At 41.1% G+C, this 21,159-nt stretch overlaps 1 protein-coding gene across 1 annotated transcript; it reads left to right on the top strand.

Moving 5' to 3' along the window:
• The first annotated feature begins 16,629 nt into the window (after window positions 1–16,629).
• Window positions 16,630–17,029, top strand: LOC120452188 (metallothionein-3). Its single transcript, XM_039636298.1, has 2 exons — window positions 16,630–16,784; window positions 16,844–17,029. The coding sequence occupies exons 1-2, from the start codon at window positions 16,760–16,762 to the stop codon at window positions 16,948–16,950; spliced, it is 132 nt and encodes a 43-aa protein (XP_039492232.1). The 5' UTR covers window positions 16,630–16,759; the 3' UTR covers window positions 16,951–17,029.
• The last annotated feature ends 4,130 nt before the right edge of the window (window positions 17,030–21,159 follow it).

Consider the following 21,159-nt stretch of genomic DNA (forward strand, 5'->3'; position numbering starts at 1 on the left):
TTTGGCCATTAAAATGATGCCCGTTTGCGCAGCGAGTGGACAGGGAATCACTTCATCCTTGGGTTGCAACGCACGTGTCGCAGCAAACATCAAAATCGCATGCTGCACGACACGCGAAAGCCACAAAAACCCCGCATGCCAGCGATCTAAAGTGTGGGGTACACTGGCGGAAATCGGATAAATAATTATAGAATTAAATGTGTTTAATTTAAATACAAGTAGGGAATTAGAATCACATTGACTTATTTTAGTTATTTGTAAAGCAATTACTCCTTTTTGTAATTAGATTGAACATAACGATACCTATTGAAGTACTTTCTTGGCTTAGTATTTTTACTAGTTGCTATGCAGCGTTTATCCACTTTTTACAATTATTTAAATACAGACACTATTAATCACTAGTATCTTTTTTAAGATGAGTAACTGCAGTTTTCTTTTAACATTTATTTTAAACATTTAGAAAATGTATAGACCTAAATCCCATACTAGTGCTTATAAAATAAACTACTAGATTTAGAATATGTGCTTTTTCCCAGTTGAATTGAAATTCAAGAAAGTTTTTCCCTCAGTGCTCGATGGCTGTTCCCATGGCAGAAATATGACGGCAGCTGGCAGCCTGAAATCGACCATTGGCATTGTTGGTCTGGGATGGATAAGCGACACGGCCGAGTGGCCAACTGAAAAGTGTAAAGTGAAAAGTGGACGCATCTCCTCGGGAAAGGGAGCTCCTAGCACTGGACACCGGGAAGTGGAAAGGGAAGGGGGCTGTGTGGCTCGTTTTGCGGCACTATCTGCTGCACTTGCCACGGAAATGCGGGCGGATTGGGGATTGTGGACATGCAAGCGGAAAATGACTTCTGCCCTGTATGCTGCGGTAATTGGAAAAGCCTTTAGTGCTAGACGAACGCAATTTCGTCGCCGGCAACATTTTTAATGATGCCCTTAATTATCGCTGTGGGAAATTATTCATTATCACTAATTTGCCGTAGCTCACGGGCCGCTCGCTTGCACCTGCCCACTCGAAGTTGGAGGTGGAACGTCTTTAGCCGAGCCAGTTCGTATTCAAGCCAAGTTCTTATCCATCCATCCATTCTGTTCCACCGCTTCCTGGCCCCCATCTCTCACCTGCATCTGCGAACACGGCGTGTTCGGCTCGTTAACAGCTCGTTTCAAAGCGACAAACAAGCACATCAAGCAAAAAGCCAGCAGTGGCTACTACCACTACTGCATTCACAGACAGTGGTAACAACAAGTTGGCCAACATGGCGGCAGTGTCATTTCCGATGTCGTTCCTCTCGTTCCCAGCGTTTTATACCCTTTCTGAAGTAAGGTTGCTTTGAGGCACATAACTTCACACATACTGAAATTTAAAATAAAATATATTATAATAACTGCATTTAATGTATAATTATTTTCTGTTATCAAATTCGAACTGTTATAGATTAGTAGATCACTTATTGATTCTAGGCAGTGAAAATAAAAGTAAAAATATAAATTTGTATTTAATGTTAGTGTAGTAAAAGTATAAATTACACAATTATAAGGTATTGCTTGCCTCGATCATTGCCCCTGAACTGTACCCTGTTTTTTGTTTGGTTTATTGCTAGTCCAAGCTTTTGCATATTTCCGCTTTTGTGTTTGGAATTTTTAAGTGAGTGCGCTCAACTTTGTTTGTTGCTGTTTGCTGCTTGTTGTTTGTTGTTTGCTAGCACTGCTGTGGCGGTTGTTGTAGTTGTAGTTGTAGTTGTAGTTGTAGTTGTAGCTGCTGTGTTGCTGTGATTGCCGCTGATTTGCGGCTGCTAATGCAGCTGTTTGTTTCCGTTTGTTAGCAGTCACTTGTTGTTGGTGCTGCCAAAGTTTGGACTTTGGGCCCGTTCAGTCAGCAATATGACAATTTGTTCGCATTCTTGTCTCTTTTTTTTGTCTGTACTTTTGGTTGGCCCAAAGTTTGCGGATCGAATGAAATTTGTGGGCCCAGATAATCGTTCTCAAAGGGTTCAATGTGCGGAAGTAGAGATAGAAAAGTTTGGCCGAAAACCGAAACTCGAGTTCATAACTTTCGCATTTGCACTTAATTAAAAGAGCCACGGAAAAGGGAATATTTTTCACATGCAATCAGCGCAACCTGCAGCGTCTCAGATTTTAACTTAATTTATGGCCAGCAGCCAACAGGCGATAATTGAAATTATATTAAAGGGGGACCCATCTCCTGGCTTTCCAAACAGCTTTTCCTTCGGCCGCTGTAAATAAAATAAATCTGTGTGGGGCGATGTCGTCCGTGTTGAAATTTACGCGCTCCGATAAAAGTGCTATCCGGACGACGGTTGGATGGGTTCCCTCCAGTCTCCAGTCTCCAGTCTCCCGACTCCCAACTCCCAACTTCCAACTCCCGACGCCGCCGGAGTGGATTGGCACGTGCAACTGCAGCCAGACGACAGGCCCGATAAAATATGAGCTCGATCCGGAGTTTTCGGTTGGCGGTGGGCTTGCCGGGCGGGGCGGGGCATGAGACCCTTAAATTGAATTAGCCCCCGCGCAAAGCGAGATTCTTGTGAATTTTTAATGGACCGCCATTCGAATCGATCCAATTAGAAATTCTGAACTCGGAATATTTTTTTTGTACTCTCTGCCCTGCATAATTGCCTGTGTCTTTGCGTGAACCACCAGGTTGCCCGAACAACCGGCCTCCTCACCATCTCACGGCTCATTATCAACGCAGACGATACGCCACCATCTCTCAGCTCCCGCTTTTCAGCGAAAATTTTTCCAAGACGCCGGCAAATTTATCGCTCATAATTATTTCATTTCACAGTCTGCTGAAGTTCCCAGGCAAACGAACCCAAAGACTTTGACGTGCTTTTAAATTTAGCGCGGCATTTGTTTATTTTCCGACAGCGTCCTTTTAATATTTCACAAGGTGTTCAAGCTATTGGCTTCCCCATCAAACTTTTGGCTTAGTCTGATGCCGCTTAGAAGGCATTACACAAATGCACTTGCTGGCCCAGTTTTCAGTTTTTAGTTTCCAGTTTCCAGTTGCTACAAGCCGCTATTGTTTGACGTTTGTTAAGCCCCAGCCCAGCAAACATGCCCCGCTCCCTACCCCTCCCTAAACTTGCCCCCTTTTGAAAAGAGTGTTTTCGGGGTGTTCGGAATGCAGGGGTTGCCCGCTAGATGGCGCCAATCAACACACATGACTACGCGGCAGGTGGGAGTTACCTCGGCGCTCGCTGCATTAGCATAATAAAACAACTGGGGAAAGTTTAAGCCACTGCCTCACCATTCGATTGCAGAGGCGCGAGTACCCTGGAGAACGGCAAATAATTTTAAGAACATTACATTACATTAACTAGTTGACATTATTTTATTATGAACGTAAACATATAAAATAGTTCAATAATTATTAATAAATTTTTTATAAAAAAAAGCTGTAAAAACCTTTTAATATTATGCCAAAAATAAAATAAAAAGAATAGGAGTTTTGTTTCGTTTGCAAACGAAAAGGTTTTACTTTGAATGATTAAAACTAATTTTATCAAAAGACGTAACAAAATATTTGGTTGGCCACGATCCCAATAAAGGAATATGAGAGCACGCCTAATGCCAGCCGATTGCTACATAGCTGGTGCATTCAGTGCACTCCCCTGCCCTCAATTACAGGGTATTACATGCAAAAACCAGATACCGCAGGAGTGCAGAGCTGCTTTGGAAGGCTTTTCGGGCGGTGCAACAACAACAACCTCACAATCAAAAACAGTAGGGGTAACAAAAACAACAAGTGCAACAAAAACAACAAAGGCGCCGGGGGAGCAATTAAGCAAACATGTGTGTATTTGTGTGGCTTTAGTGCGTGAGTGTATGTTTATGTGTCCCTATATATGTATGTGTGTGGGTGCGTTTGCGTGTGCTGTGGGAATTTAGGTAAATTGTTTTGCACTTAGCTAAAAAGTTGGCGTGCCAAATAAATACAGGGCTCGAAATCGGCTTAAGCTGTTATCTCCCGTTCTGTTTCACTTAGCAGCGTTTCCCATACGGATCTGGGGATCCGGATCGGGTTCGGGATCGGGACCGGAGGCTATAAATCACCAACGGAGGCTTGGAACGGGATGGATGTAACTCACCATTAAATAATGAGTTTTAAATAGTTCATGCGTATTTATTTTTGCACTTTTTATATTTTCTATATTTATAAGGAAAAATACATATCTTGTACAGATTTTATTGGGATAACTTCTTATACGTATCCACTGAAAACAAGGAACAAGGAACAATGAAATTGCGAAAAATTTTGGCACCTTGATGATTTTTGAGAACTCTTTAAATTAAAATTAGCAAATGGCCCCCTAAAGTAATGCTTGGCACCCGTCACTGTCCAAGTATAATTGAGGAGTTACCGTTTGACTGGCAGGTTCTTTCACTCTCTCCCGGCTTATAACGGTAATCTGCCCGCTCCTCAGTTTTCTGCCCCCTTCCAATTGGAATGTCGAGTGACAACAGCAAAGTCAAAGCCGTCAGAGCAACAACAACCACACCAACAAGAGCGCCGTTGGAATAACAGAAATGTAAGTGGGCTCAATCCATTGACTATCCTATCGGAATCTGCCTGAAACAAGACAAATTGCACTCCGGCCAGGATCTATGGCTACCAAATGAAACAGAGCCGCCGTTCAAAGCCTGCCCGTTTTTTATTCTCGTTTTCGCAAAGAGTTCGACCTAGGAATAAGGACAACGGATAAGGACGGCAGTCGGAGTCCTGGCGAAGAGTGAGTCAAAGAGAGTTACCAGTTACCAGTTACCAGTTCCCAGTTACCAATTTCCAGGTCTGGGGCATAAAGCCAAGCCGTGTCGAAATGCTGCTGACGTTTCACATTCAAATACTCGAGAAATAAAAAATACCTAAAATGGTTTTACAACGAGTATTCGCTACCCTGAAAATAGAGTCAAAAAGTTAGTTTACTATACCTCTAATTATTGATAAGATTGTTAGATTAATTTGTTTTCAATGTAATTGTAAGTATAATTTATTTAAAAATAAAGCACTTCATTTCTTATAAGTGCTTAATATTTAAATTTGTGAATCCATAATTTTTGTTTATATGTGAGTAAAATCAGCTTATTATTCATCTCCGTTAAATCGCTTAAGTCGTTGAGTTTTTGTGGTTTAATGAACCTAAGCTAATTCCTAAAAATTACAACTAATCGGAGGCTAAGCACTTAAAGTGTTAATAAACACTTTAAGAAATTAGCCTTCCCTGTGTTAATATTCTCCTTGGTGATTTTGTGCCTGTAGTTTGTAATTTTCTTGAGTTAACCAATAAATATACCCTTGGGAAGGGGCTACACCTGAATATGGATTGTGAGGACAACCAGGCGGCTGGGATTGTGGAAAAGCTAGTCAAACTGGATGGCATATAAATTCTGCGGTCGGCGGCCATAAATCAGCGTTTGGCTGTCACCCATTTTGCCATTTTGCCAGTGTAAATCGCAGGACTCGCTCCTCGCTGCTCCACCTCCTTTTCCCCTCCCTCTCCCCAAAGACTTGGGCTCCGAAGGCTGTTCTCTTTAACTGGTCATTAATTACAAATTATATGCCACTCCTGGCGCCAGGAGCAAAATCCTTCTGGGCTGTCAGCTGTCTTGCGAGTGTCGCACGACACACAAATTAATGTTGACACCGTCACTAGGTCCTTCACACTGCTCGAAAATACTAGCTAAATTAGTGAGCAATGAGAAGTTTCAGCTGAGATTAGTATTAATTAATATTTAATAATTATTAAATTAATATTAATATTGAATAAAATTGGAACGCTGTAAACTATTTTAAAAGGGTAGTAATTGTTCTTCATATTTGTACTTCATATTTTTGTGTTATTATTTACCAGATCCTTTGCTTAATAGCTTTAAATATGGTGGTGGTGTATATAAATTTGATATGTTAAATTTACAAAAATAGCTTGCGAAATATTGGAATGATAATAGTTAATGCTTAGAAATTTAAGTGTATGCCACTCAATCACATTTTTCATCTGCTTAGATTATTGATTAGTTTTTCTATATATTCTCTGTGTAGTTCTTCAGATTCCGGAGTTGAGTGGCGGCTTCGTTAGCGATGAAGAAGCCGCCGCTGCACTTCAAAGACGCATTAATAATTAATAAGATTGTAGCCGGGCAAAAAACTGCCGGCCGGGCGAATTACTTGGCTCAGGTTGCTACTTGGCCACTTGGCAGCTGCCAAAGGATCTCTTTCTCCCCCGCCGTTCCTCCAGTCCGGCAGGAACTGTAGAATCCACCGCCCAATCCAACGCCCGCTCCGAGTGTTTGCGTATGCAAATATTTGGCCCCTTTCCACCGACCTACTCCTCCCCACTCGACGCCGCAACGCACTTACAAATTCCGTTTCAAATTCAGAAAAGTCATTAAATAATTTTCCACACTTGCACTTAACGCCTGCCTAGGCGGGTGGAAAAGGGGGGGTGGCGGGAAGGACATACTTGTCCTGGCCTCATGCATGAGGATTATGACTGCCAAGGAAATTTGACGTATAAACAAAATACTGCCTGGCTTTTTCTGCATTTCCGCAAAAGGCAACTAAAGTATGATATGTGTTTGTCTGAATGCCAGAGTTTATGTGCTGCAATGCACTCAGTCGGATAAGTGGGCCAAAAAGGCGTTTCTGACATCTTTTGGTATTTACACGGAGAAAACAAAATTGATGAGAATACTTTGAAGCAATTTGTAACATTAGAGGTAGAGTTCAGAGGTGTCAAATTTCATAAAATATTTACATATACTTGGCAAGTAATTAAAACAAGACACCATTTTAAATGAGATATATACACTTTCTATCCAGGATTCCCATTTGTTCTATTCCACTCAGGTGTTTGTTTATTACTGGCAGTTGGACTTTAGATTTTTGCTAATACCAAGTAATCAGATAGGAGGAGATTATTCTAGAAAATGAAATGTGTTTAACTAAGTATACACATGCTACCAATGTAATTTTTCGCTAAAGAATGGGATTACGACCACAGAAAAGCAAAGTAAGCTTTTTGCTAGGCTACAAACGTTGATTGACATACAAAATGGCATACAAAATTTTACTTTTTGTAGCATTTTTGATTGGATAGTTTTTTTTTTTAACATTTAGTGATGGTTTACAATTGAAAAAACTGTTTAACACGACAATGTTTTTTATTGCTCCCTTAATTCAATAATATATTATTTATGAATATTTGTTTTACAGTGCTCGGCATTGTTGGAGTGCAATATGTTATTTAATCATTATGTGCTTTTCAAGCTGTAATTGAATCGCATTCGCTTGCCATTTAGTAATTTGCTTGCCAATAAAACCATAGCTATTCAGATGCCACAGCCACTTGGACAAAGGGCGAGAATAAGTCCTGAATGGGCTAATATAATGTCGAAAAGCAGCCAAACGAGAAGTGGCAAGCTCAATTCGACGGGGAAGGAAAAACGAGAACGAAAACGAACACGAAGGCAAGTACACGTCCAGCCGAGAAGAACTCAACCAACATTTCCGGCTCGATTGCGGCTTATTTGATTTTCATTAGGCATAACTCAATTTGAAGCAAATAAAATACGCTCAGCCGCAGATGAGCTGCTTATACAATAACAGCAGACGGATCCGGGGATGAAGAGATGGATCCGGAGATGGAAGGATGGAGACGATGACGGGGCCAGGGCCGGGGCCGGGGCCGGAAAAAGCAGGAGCATAAAGCCAACGGAAACGAAGATGAGGATGCCAGACCAGGCAAGTGGGCCCACAGGGAAGAACCAGGCCAAGTCCCAGTCTTGGTCGAAATCAGAGGCCGGCTGAAGAACTTCCTGACCGCCAAGTGAGGATGATAAAGTTAAACTACAAGCCACACGAACAATGGGGTTTCTTTGAGCTGCCTCTGAATCGGGAAAATCAACTAAGAGCCAACCTTTTGATTTCACTTCCTGTTAATATTGCTCGTAAGGAAGTGGCAGTCGGGGATGAAGTAGTGATGAGCAGGATCTAGATAAGTGTAACTGAATAAACAGATGGAACCAGAAATCGATGGAGGGTTTTAAATGGAAATTTGACATCTTTCCAAGAATTCAAATTAAAGCCTGGCGCAAAAAAAATTGTATGTTGTATGCAAGACTTTTAAAATAATTTATTATCATGAGGTAAAAATAACGTATATTTTATATTAATTGGATAGGTATTAAAATCAATAGATTCGTTTCCTGTTTAAAATATACTGTGTAATATATGTATTATTTATCTATAAGGATACTTGACAAGGGCTTAACTTAGGTTAGGTGGTTTCAATACCTTCCTGTCTTAATTCGGCTTATCAAGTACCACCACTGTGAAGGGTCATCATCTGGGATTCCATGACGGGAAATTCTAGAGCACAATTCGCACACATAAGTAACTTTGGCAGCCGATTAAGGTGAGATGCCGAGCAATGCAAGCTGAATCTCAATTCAGGGCCTAATCAGGTCTGTCTGCCAGAATGGGGGAGCTCTCCAACCAGTGATTGCGGTGTGGCTTCCCGTGTCCTGTCCGACACCCTGGGGAGATCATTATATCGTCGGCCTGCTCCCAGTGCAAAGTTTTCTTACCTTTCGACTTCTTAGTCCTGGACATCTGATAAAGTATTTATGTGCCGCGCACATGTAGTCATTTCAGCTCCTTAAATGTGAAGGCGGCAAAGAGCAAACGATTCGGTTTTACAAATTATTTTAAGTCTTAGAGAAACTAAGTCAAGAAAATAAATAATTTCAATAATCAAAATATGTATAATAATTTCATTTCATTTTATTTCATAATTTCATAATTTCATAATTTCATTCATTTAATGTTATTGTTAGTACAATTGTTTCACAAAAAATATACTGTTAGATACATAAGGAATAATTCCCACATTTTTTGTTGGATTGTTAAATTAGATTTATGTTATATGTATGGGTCGTGTCATGTTGGCCTCCGGATCAACAGCAAATAACCATTGGGAAGATAATTCGGAATACGCATGTATGAGCATTCATTCAGTTATGCTGAAAAGTGCTGATAAACTTTGCACTCCTAGTTTTCGTCTGCTTAAGACCTCTGGGCTTCAGCCGGTAGCTCGCCCCACGCAGTTTTCCCGCTGGCCCCGCCCCTTTCGAGGGCAATCCCAGGAGCAGACAACTTCTGCCGGACTTTTATTTAAGTTTTCCTTCACCTTTCCAGAACTGAGGACTCGGGACTTAGGACCCACTATCCACGTTCGGCGTAAGCTTGGTTTTCAATTTCATTACTTTGGCCCATGCTGGTTCCGATTGTTTTCGTTGTTGTTGCTGGCAGTGCTTCCTTTGTTTGCGGTAAACATTTATGTATTATTTTGTGATATCATCAGTAAATATTTCCCCATTTTATTAAACTCCCACGGGAGGGAAGCGGAAGATGAAAGGCGGAGGGCGGAAGTCAGATGTCGAAAGTGGTTGGCAAAGTTTTGGCCGACTTTTGCGTGATGCAAGTAATGGGGTTTTGCGTAAGCTTTAACTTGTTTTGTTTTGCGTGCTGTGTGTGTGCACTAATTAAATATTGAAAAAAACAAGAGCAAAGGCAAAAGCATCTGGAAGATAAAACTGTTAAGTGGAGGCAATTAAATCAAAACTAAATGCCGCCTTTCAACAAACCAAAGCCATTTATAACAACGAGCAGACAAAGCGGGGGCTTCTTGGTTCTGGCTCCCAGAAAGCAGAAGAACCACTGAAGCGCCCAGTTTGCAAACCGCGAAACCGCCATGGAGCGCCCTCCCCCTCCCTCTCCCTGCCCTTCCCACTCCCGCCCACAAGCACTTGCACCCTCAAAACCATAAAACAAAAGCCCGAACAAAAGCTAATTAAGTTTATGTCACCGGAAATTTGTTTCACCTCAAAAACCTCGAATTGTGCGGAGCAGGAGCAGCCGGAGGAGCAGCAGATAAAATGTACGTGGCCCCGATTTAGGTTGTCACACGGAGCGCAACGGCAACGGGAACGGCAACGCAATGGAGCACGGAAAAAAGGGGGCCCACTTTCGGGACTCGGCTCTGAAAAACTTTCATCTCGAACTTGTACACACTCATTGGCAATTAATCTGCTCGCCAGCTAAGACAAATGTAATGTGGAGTGAACATTTGTTCCTCCAGTGGCTGCCAATGCAATTTCACTCCTGCACCCCGTTTGGGATTTTAGTTGGTCCTGGCAACTCGATAATTCGGTAATCCCCAGCTATCACACTGCAAAATGTTTTTAACGCAATGGTGCTGTGTATTTTGGGGACCTAATAGATTGCTTTTAAAAATAGGAACCAAAAAAATACAAATCAGTCGAGAATATGTAGTTTGACTTTGCTAATTGTTTTACAAATATTTTAAGATTATAAAATAATTGTTTATTTATGAAATTATATTAAGATAGTTAAAATAAGTTAAAACATGTATTAAGTGCTATAAGTAAAAAGTGCCATATACATACATAAACCAATTAAAAATAAATAGCTTAATAACCGTAGTTAAATATTTCAAAATTTTCAAGTGTATAATATTGTTTTATGATTTATGACCTATATATGGCTATATTATTCATTATTTGTTTGCTTCTGGCAACTAGCTTCAGCAACGAACTCTTTTCTTTCCATTTTTTTCAGTGCAACTGGCTGCAGGACCGGTCGCGCTAATGAATTGATTATCTTAATCAAAATAGAGACGGGGAGAAGTCCATTGTGCATAACTCGGAGACGACGGGTGTCAACAAGAATTATTAGCTTGTCTGGACTGTCGGCCTGCGGCATGTTAAGTTGATTTACGAGCCGTTTGTGGCAACGTTTGTGGAGCTTGAAGTCCCGAACTCAAACCAAAGCCGAAGCTCGAAGCCTGACTCTTTATGGCCGATTTTTATGGGCTTTGCAACTTTGCAAGTGCAGCGCCTGAAACTTATGCGCCATATAACCGAAAAACGAACGATTGCACTTTGAACTTTGCTCTGTTCTGGCTTCCATCCCCGTAGTTTCTGCATTTTTTCTGGTTGCGGTGGCAACTTCTTGCACCTTGTGCACATTGTCATTTGGCCAATTACATGCTGGCTTCTCTTCGCTGCACCGGGAGAAATATATAGGAAGAACCAATCGCGACCTTTGTCCCTACGTGTACTGCCTTTAACGGTGATTATACTTATAAAGGGATTACAGTAAACATTGGATGGGTCAAACCATTTAGCTCTGTTCTAATAATTTATTAAGTATCTTATGATATATGTATGGCCATTCTGATCATTTATTCTTCTAGCTGTTACATGTTTTCCAAGGAATCTTATATACCCTTTTACACTACAAGGAACGGGTGTATATAGTTTCGTATAGTACATACTTGGACTAGACAACTTTATAGCAATGTACTTGTAATCTTGTTGGGAAGTAAAGGTTCTTAAATGTTATTATATATTGTTATTATGATTTTTGTATGACACACTTGATATTTTTTCGAGTGAACTTTGCCACCGTTGGTTTCCGTTTGGTGGCTGAGCTTTAAATGGGCGTGGACGAGCGCACACTTGACGCTCTATTGACGACGTAGCCGAGCTCCCCCTCAAGTGTGTACTTATGATTCCTCCAAACGCCCCAATTCCCGCCTCTGATTCTTGTCGCCTGCTTGTTTTTCTTTCTTTTTTTTTTTTTTTTTAAATTTTAGTTTGCTTTACTTGGGCAAGTTTTCCGGTGTCGCTTTTTGCACCTCGATGACTGTTGGCGGCTGTCGAAGTCGTAGTCGTCGTTGTTGGCTTGGTTGTTTTTTGTAGTTGGCGGTGTGTGCCGCCCGCTGTCAACAACTCAAAATGCTTCCGTGCAATCGCTTTTTACAGCTTCCGAACAATTTGATTTGATTCCATTAAAAAAGTTCCTCTAGTGATTTCCGTCAAGTTCTCACCTCTCATCGCACCGCATGTGAAGTTTGCTGCCTTTGCAACGGATACGACATCACTTCAACAAAAAAAGTTACTTCCGCCAACGATATGATGCCGTAAAACCATTGAACCAAAAATCTATTCTGGCAAAACGATTGCAAACTATATACCTTTACAATTCTTTATATTTTCGATTTTTCTGAATTTTAATAGACTCTTATTTCTGAAATATTTTATATTTCGAATTCCATTCCTAAGTGTGTGGATTTTTTCCTAATTCTAGTGATTCTTAGTTCTTTATAATATCCTAATATTATTATTGATATATCTTAAGAAATTTAAAAGCTATAAATGTTTTTTTTTTATTTTAAGTGCACAATCTAGCATCCTGCCCTGCCCTTCTGGACTTCCTGTTCGAAGACTGTTTCATAAGCCATGGTGTATGGTTGAGGAGTGCGAAGAGGGGGACTGCCTAAATAATTGTGACATTGGCACGTCAGCATCGTGCAACGCGCGTCGAGTGTTGCATACTTTTAAGTACATCCCCCGCCACCCACCACCCCCTCAAGGACTCATCGCCGGCGTCGATGCATGTCATTTGCTGGCAGATTGACAAACTTTGGTGCGTTCTTCGGGAAATGGGTGTGGGTTTGAGTGTGAGTGGGGATGGGGATGGGGATGGGGGTGCGAGTCTGATGAATATGAGGACCGTCAGCGGGTAATGTCAACTTGCAACGTGCAACTGCAACTTGCACTGATGCCGAGCAATTTCAATTGACGACACGAATGACGGCAATTGCCGGCTTTAAAGGGATAAGGCGACATAATGATGGAGCATAAGGGTCTCCGAAATTGCCATAAAAACGGTTTGGCATCGCGGCAGTCGTAAAACGTAAGCCCCTAGCGAAGATAGTAGTTATAATTGCAGTGTGGGAGAATTTTACTTGAAGATCATAAAAAATGGTAGACTACCAAGGGAAAAACGAAAAGTCAACCAAAGCAGAAATTCTGGTTATTAAACATTATAGGACAACAACGTTTTATTGTCTTGGCAGTGCCCTCTTGCCGATAATAAGGTAACTGAATTCTTACGAATCCTTATAACTATGCAATATAATATACGAATTATTCGTTGGGCTATTAAGTAAAGGGTTATGCGTACATTATTTGAAGGAGTGCTAGAGGACGTTTGACAAGTTTTCTTGCCAAGTCCCTGTCAAAAAAAGGGACAGATCTGTTCCCTGAAGAGACAAACATTGGCAGCTCTGTTTTAGAGGGTTATCCATTTCCAACTGACATTTATGCAAATCGAAATTCGGGTTAACAACGTCAGCAGTCAAGGGGTGTAATGTTAAATATAAAATTTACTATGCCAACTGTTGCCGACTGTCGTCATTTGGTCGGTTATGGAATTTAAGCTCTGCAAATATGCATTTAACACACTTTGGCGTGTCGAGATGCGGCACCATGCTGTACTACGTACGTATATCTAGGTATACGTATGTATAAATAAAAATCGCCAGCAGCTGTTGGAAGGATGGAATGGGTTTGGATGCGATGGACGGTATATGAAGGGATGGATGGGCTCTGGGAACATGGGACATGGGACGTGGGCAGTGCAGTGCGGCATTTTGAGGAGCATATGAAAAGTTTGGCTCCCATGTTGTCGCATGGAATTTATGATGAATTTTCCAACTCGACGCATATTGCAGAACATTTTTGGGGCCGTTCGGCCTAGTCCTGATCCATCCTCCTCATCCGCTTCCCCATGAACTGCAACCACAGCAGCCGCAACGCAGGCAGTTCCAGAACCAGAACCAGAACCAGGCCAGCATTTGTTCCATGGCTTGTTCCTGGCTCTCTTTCTGCCGCTTCCACTTTAATTTTTTTAACTGAATCCAACCCAATCCCCAGTCTCCGCCAGCTTTTGATGTTGCCAGTTTGGCCCGTTGCTCGGTTGTTCGGCCACATGACGGAGTCCTCCTCGTCCTGCATCCTCAATCCAGGAGCTGCCGGCCCAAGGGTCCACACTCTGAAATTGTTTTAGAGCTGTTGGAAAATTTCGAATGCGATTTGACATATATAACGCAGTGAGTGCGGAAAGGCCAACGGCGTGACTGCCGCTAACAAATTCTGTTAGAATGAAACGGATAAACGACTTCGCACCAGAGTGATGCACTTCTTTAACTCTGTTTTGTAAAACTCTCAGACTCCTAAATAATAAATTGGATTAAGTAACAAGACATATAATCAATTATAAGTTTATATGCATTTATTTCGTTCTTTCTTTGGTAATTTTCTGTGCTACGCATCAATATTGTTTTAATTTCTAGGCATAAAACCAATTAACATTATGTTGACTTTAGCTTGCGACATTCTTTTTCTTGTGATATACCGGTACTGTGTTTATTTTTAGGCTTCACCAGCTTCCCCTTTTTTTACCATAAACTATTTGATGTCCTGATATTTGCATGGATTATGCTAATTGGTTCCCATTGAAATCCTGTATGTCATAGAGAATGAGAGAACGAAAATATAGTGAATTGACTGTATCTAGTTACAAAAATAAAGAAGTGAAATGCAAGAGCAGAAAGCTGGACAAATGAGAAAAGACGAGATGTTGGAAAAACGAGTAAGTACGGCAAACAATGGAAATTATAAAAAGTATGCAGGTAATAGTAAATTTTAGGTAGTAATGCATTTTAAAAGTTGACCGCTTCCTGACAATATTTCATAGGTTCATTGGAGACGGTACCAATTTTTCCAGTAAAACAGCTTCATGTCAATAAAAGCAATAAGGTAAAGAAGTCACTTTGTCTATTAGTTTGCACATAATTAATATAATAATAGTAATGTATATACCATTGTAATGCCATGTTTGAAAGCCTAATCCGCTTGATTATTCCGCTCGTTTTCGAGACTCCGTCTCCCCCACATTATTATGCCATCGAACAGGCAATAATCATAATCATAGCATTTATCTAATATGCCAGCGAAAATATTTGCCCATTTAATAAGGGAGCGCGATGCCTGGGGCAGCCATTGCCCAGAGTCGATTCAAAGTGACTCCCAACCCAAACACAATCTCAACCCCAAACCCAATTCGTCCCCCATCCAATTCCAAAGCCCAGCCAAAAATGAAGCTGAAATGCGAACGATGCCGGGCGCAAACAAGTCGCAAATTGAATTGATTGGCGGGTAAACAAGCGCCGACCCGAATGCGATTCCTTCTCAAAAAAAAAGAGGAGAGTAAACAGATCCTGGAGCAGAATATAACCAGAATCGCAACCAAAATCGGGGGCCATGGCCTAAACCACTGGCCCTAATTGAGCGTGAACATAGAGGGCATAATACTCGGCCGAAATGCGGACTTTAATTTTGATAAGAAGCTCCAAGCTGGAACTGCGAAATTTGCAATTAGCCCCCGTCGAAAAATGAAATGGCCAAGCAAATTGTCAAAGAGACGGTGAAATTGTTTACAAACCAATTACAAAACTGCGAGCCGCAGACAATGGCAACACAGCTTTCCAGCTTGCTGCCCTTTGAACCCGGCAACTCAACATAACTTCTCCTTTTCGGCCAGACCCTTCAGGCACAGCTGCTTGAAAGTAAAATCCAGACCGCCAAAAATTTCGTTATCTTAATGAGTCTAAACGTTAATCAGGCAAAGCAAAGCCACCGAAAAACGCGGAGGATGCGGAGGAAATGGGGGCCACTTTGCTGGTCACCTCACTTGGCTAGTGGGCCAAACATAAAACAAAAAATCAAAAAAAAAAAGAAACGATAAACGACGGAAGCAAAATTTGGCGGCTGCGGCAAACGGAAGTCGAAGAGTCGGGCTACAGCCCAAAGTCCGAGGCGGCACGGATGCATATTAAATTAACAATTTGACCCATCCTGCGACTCTGAGTGCCACAAGCTAGCAAACTCGGCCAAAAAGGAGTCGGGGCTAATTTCTGCATCCGCCCTATGAGATTTTTGTTTGCTGATTGCGACAAGGACAACGCGGATGCGGGGGCCATGTTGCGCTAATGTTTCACCCGAGACCGGGGACCCAGGACTCAGAACTCAAAACACAGCACTGGGTTTCCCAGCACCGAGAAACCGAGAGATAAACAATTAAAAACTTTAGCAATTTGCGGTAATTCCACTCTTAACCCCTTTGGACGCCAAGTGCGCATAACAAGTAGTTGCAGAATGGGATTGTGGTACTTTAGTTCACAGAGACAAATTCGGGCCAATACGGAACATGTGTTCTTTAACTTATGCGAAAGGTTTTAAGCCATTGTTAATAATGCGTAGCACACACATACTTAATAAATCCTAATTTTGGTCTTTAGCAGATCTACAAATAACATTAAAATAAATTAAACTAAACTAATATTATAGCATAAAATAATATATTTATTATTTTGTAATTAAACAATTTCAAATTTAATATATATGTAAAATAAGTTCAAAAGGAGATTCTAACAATTCTGCACATAAGGTAAATTTATTCTTTAATTTGTTATGCTTACATTTCTATCGCATTGCTGTTTTGGTTTTAGCTGACAAGTTTTCTCTAAGTGTATCTGATATGACGCCCCATTCGATATCTTTTCACACTTTTGTAGCTGCTTGCCTGATAATGCAGGGGATCTTAACCCGGCCTGAGTTGGGTGCAACATGTAATTTTGTTGGCTTTGCGCACGTTTTCATTTATCAGTCAGAACAGAGTGCAAAAATTTTCACGCGGCACTTCATTGCTGATTGGACCTATATATACAAAAGACGCAGAGTAGACGCAAACTGTCAGAGTATTTAGATACTTTCCCAAATCAAAACAAAATAAACGGTCAAAATGGTTTGCAAAGGCTGCGGAACTAGTAAGTTAAATTGAAGTTCTAAAAGAAAGGAAACTAATTAAATAAATCCTAATACTCAGACTGCAAGTGCCAGGACACCAAGTGCGGCGACAATTGTGCCTGCAATCAGGACTGCAAGTGCGTGTGTAAAAACGGGCCCAAGGATCAGTGCTGCAAGACCAAGTAGTCAAGAAGTATGGACCGATCGATTGATTGAAACCTAATAAATGAAAGCCCGTGTGGCAGCCTCAAAGCATATCAACATATCAGCGGGCCACTGAGTATTTGTGTCAGAAACGATATTCGCTTAATTACAATTTGGTGCTCCGCATGTCGAGGACAAATATTTACCATGGCATTATGGCGTGTGTGGCCCAGAGGCTAAGTCCTCTTATGGCCAAGTGTCACACATTTGGCCAGGGTCGCATCGCAAAATGCGCAATTATTGCATTTGTGGCGCGTGGCAGGCGGCATTGCATGGTTGCAAAATTTATGCGGTCTCATTTGCAGCGACGAGGACACAGCTTGAAATTGTGACACTTGTAAGTGAGCGTAAAATAATTTCGCGCATTAAGTATACGCAACGGGGACCGACAATAATGCGGCTGCCATTAGGAGTGCAATTGTTTAAGCAATTAATTAGCTCTGTTCACAGCAAAAGTAACCGAAACGGCAACAGGAAGAATGAAAATATGAGGCGTCGGCCACTTAAGGACTTTTTCCAGCCAGATTGCCTTCATAATAAGCGCGGTAAGTGAGTTTGGCGGCGAGGAAAACTCATGTTTCACTCCCAACACAATGAACTTAGGCGGCGGGCTGGGAAAAATTCTAACCGCAAATTGCGGAAACGCCTGTCTGGGCCGTCTGCCTCTCTAATTGTCTGTACATAATTTAGGCAAACATTTTTAATTAAGTGCTATGCTCGACGCACACACAAGTACACGGCTTGGTTTTTAATTCCATCATTAATCTTGCAGAGCCATTGCGAGGTGTGCTCGAGCAATTAGGGTGAGTTCTAGACTTTCGACTTGAATACAATAAACAGTTTCCACTTTTTGCAGGTCCTTTTACTACATTGTTTACCCCCAGTGGTTTGGTGTTTTGCGGTCCTAATGGTTTTACCCTTTTTAAATGGTTCTATCAACTGGAGCGTCTCTTTTGCACAGATGCAAGATGATATACGCCTTTAGTTTGGCCGTAAACCTTAAAGTTCTGCTCCTGCCATACAAGCAAACAAAATCTTAAACAAAGTCGGTTAATTATAAAATTGACCATATCTAAGGCATGAACTTGTTGAGTTACTTTGCCAAGAGAATGAAAACTTGCACACTTTGGAGCCATCCAGGCTTTCTTATCGCCACGTTTTTGTTTTTCTTGTCTGTGGCACTCGTAACTTTGCCGCAAAATTGCTTGTTTCCGCTTCCGGCCCCCTTAGCCCTCGACCGCCCCCCTCCTTCACTCACTGATAGATGCCATTATGACCTACACTTGGCCATAAGTTTTCCCTCTTGGCCGACGACGACGTTGAGGCTGAAGATGCTGGCAGCAATTAAAGCCAATTATTCTGAAATAATTGTTTTAAGCAGATTTCTCGGGCGCTCCTTTGTTGTTTAATTTTGGATTCTTTTCTTTTTTGGCTTTGTTAATTGTGGAATCCCTACAGCCCCTGATGTTGTGTTTTTTGGCTTTTCCGCCTTTTTGGGTTGACACTTGAACGACGAGGTCTTTAAAGCTATCCTCATTTTCAATTTGCAATGCGAAAAGCTCGTTAAAATAATTTGTCACAGTATTCTGTTTAATTAAAAAGTTTCAAATGAATGTGCGATGCCATTAAATGATTCTTTCCAGCTTCTCTCTCTCTCGTATCTGCGTATTTCTGCATGCCTAAAAACAATTAACCCAACTGCAGTGCAATGCAATTTATGTGTATCTGTATCTGTGTGTTGCCGAATTTGTATAGGAAACTCGAAATTTCCATAGTGGGAAATTGCTGGCGAAAAAATGACATCGGGGAAAAAACATTTTAATATTGGTTTACATTTAATATGCTGATGTTTAAGCCTATTAAGAGTGATTAAAAATGGGTTGAAGACATTATCATGCTCAATTTGGTTGCATTATTTACGTACTTAATTCATTACGTAAACATTAAATTGATTTGTATATAATTTACTAACTCACCCATGGTAAGTGTACTTACTGTCAGTGATTTTCAAACATTATAGGGTGATCCTAAAATACAAACTGTTCTGCATGTACATACGAAAAAAACAAAATATCTTTGAAACTGATATAGAAAGTTTTGTTTCTTGAAGACCTGAGACATAGATATTTATATTTAGTATTTAATGTTGCTTAGCCTCTTAAGGCTATTGTGAGTGAGATTCATTCTTAAAATAAGATTATAAGAGGGATCATTTAGTTCTACAGCCAAAATGCAATAGTTACTGATGCACAGAATAATTTGCAGTTGCGAGGGTGTGCAACTGTTTTTCTGCATGTGCATTTTCTACAATTTCATTTGCCAGCCCAAAAAACAGGAAAAAAAAAAGTGTCCTATACAAAATTCGTAGCAACAATGTTAAATGTCTCTATGTGTGTCTGTGTATGTGTGCGGTTGCTTGTGTGTGCGTGGGTGAGCTGCACAATAAAATTTATTGTTGTAGTAGCAATGTGTAAGCTCTTTGCGTTTTGTGTGTGTGTTTGTCACCCACAATGTCCGTCAGGGGCTTCATTGTTCAGCCACATAATTAATTGTCGTAGTTTTCGGGTGTTAAATAATTAGAAAACAAGTTTTTCGGCTATTAATCACTTAAAGTGCGGCGGAAAAGGGGCTTTCGAAAATATCGCGTTTACGAAAAGAGTGCTTCAATTTAATGGACCCCGCATACTCGTACAACCTTAAATTAACCTTAAAGCCCTATCAATGCGTCTAATGCGTCTAATGCGCTTTCTAAGCTCCAATTGTAACCCATTCTAAATCACAATATAATCCCATAATTTACATAAAACGAATCCAAATCGCCGGGACAAGCATGCCAAGAAGGTTGTGACCCACACACAAATAGGAGAAAAAACGAAGGAGAATATATATACATAACTTGCTTACGTTCCCCACTCACATACATTGGGCTAACGCAATTTGCCCCACTCAAATATCATTATGTCATAAATTGATGTTGAATCCTTGTTCATTTATGAAATTTTCCCATTTTATTGTGTCGCTGTGTCGATGTGTCTGTGTGTCTGTGTGTATGTGTGTGAGTTCAGAAGTTCGATTTTCGCCAGTGCTGCAAGGGCTCCACGGCAATCTGAGTGCGTGGGTGTGGTGCAGGAATTTAAGTTTTTATGAGTGCCATCAGCATCAGCATTATAGTCATCATTAGCATCGTCATCATTATTCGATTGACCTTTCTAATTGCCAAGGTATCAGGTTTAAAGTGCGTTCGATGAGGGCGCCAGAGATGCAAATTTGCATGGCAAATGTCCTTTAAGCAGACAAAAAGATGATGCTAATGAAACGTCAATTATGTGGAACCGTTTACAAGTAGCAAAGGAAAATGGGAAAGAATCAAATGAGGGTAGGGACGATATGATACCTATTATTGATTAAAAATAACTATTTGATGGTAGAACGCTTAAAAGTGTATCGAAAGGTATTTAGAAACAATATAATGTATATTTTCTTTAGATATCAATATGACCAATATCATAAAACCATGTTGATATCTATTAAGATAATTATCTAGGTTGTTCACAGAACATACCCTTGTAAACCAAAGTACAGGGGGTATAAAAATGAGCACGTGACCAACTTTGTCATCGCTTGAAGCATATCCAATTTAACCCTCAAATTGCTGCCATTATGACAGCATCAGGAACAGTAGCATCCAAGTGGAGAAGCGACATCGACGGACCCGCTGAGTTATTAGCGAATCGTGATTGGCATAAATCAATGCAGCGGGGCGGTAGGCGGCGGGTGGAGGTCGGAGGTCGGAGTAGAGAATGCACCTGCCGCAGACACTTTGCCAACTCACTGGCCACTCTTTTAGCCTAATGGGCTCGAAGCCAGTGCGGGATTTATGACTGCCATCCGTCTGCCACTAGCTTCTCCATTCGCGAAGGTCCTGGTCGATTGTCGATGACATTGTTCTGCCACGGGCTCAGCCGTAATCCCACTTACATCAAGATGGATGCCGCTGATGCGCCATTTATGCTGAAATCGAAAGGATATCGATCACATTAGCATAGAATAGAGAATAGAGCGCTTGGCGCATTGCAGATTTGATTTGCATAGAGCTACAGATACTAGATTGTTAAGAAATGCAAATGCAAATGCCCGCTTGGAATAACTCAGCTAAATATGTTAGTTGGGCCAACGGCCACCCGCCGTTTG

This window comes from Drosophila santomea, chromosome 3R (assembly GCF_016746245.2).
Source record: "Drosophila santomea strain STO CAGO 1482 chromosome 3R, Prin_Dsan_1.1, whole genome shotgun sequence".
NCBI lineage: Eukaryota > Metazoa > Arthropoda > Insecta > Diptera > Drosophilidae > Drosophila > Drosophila santomea.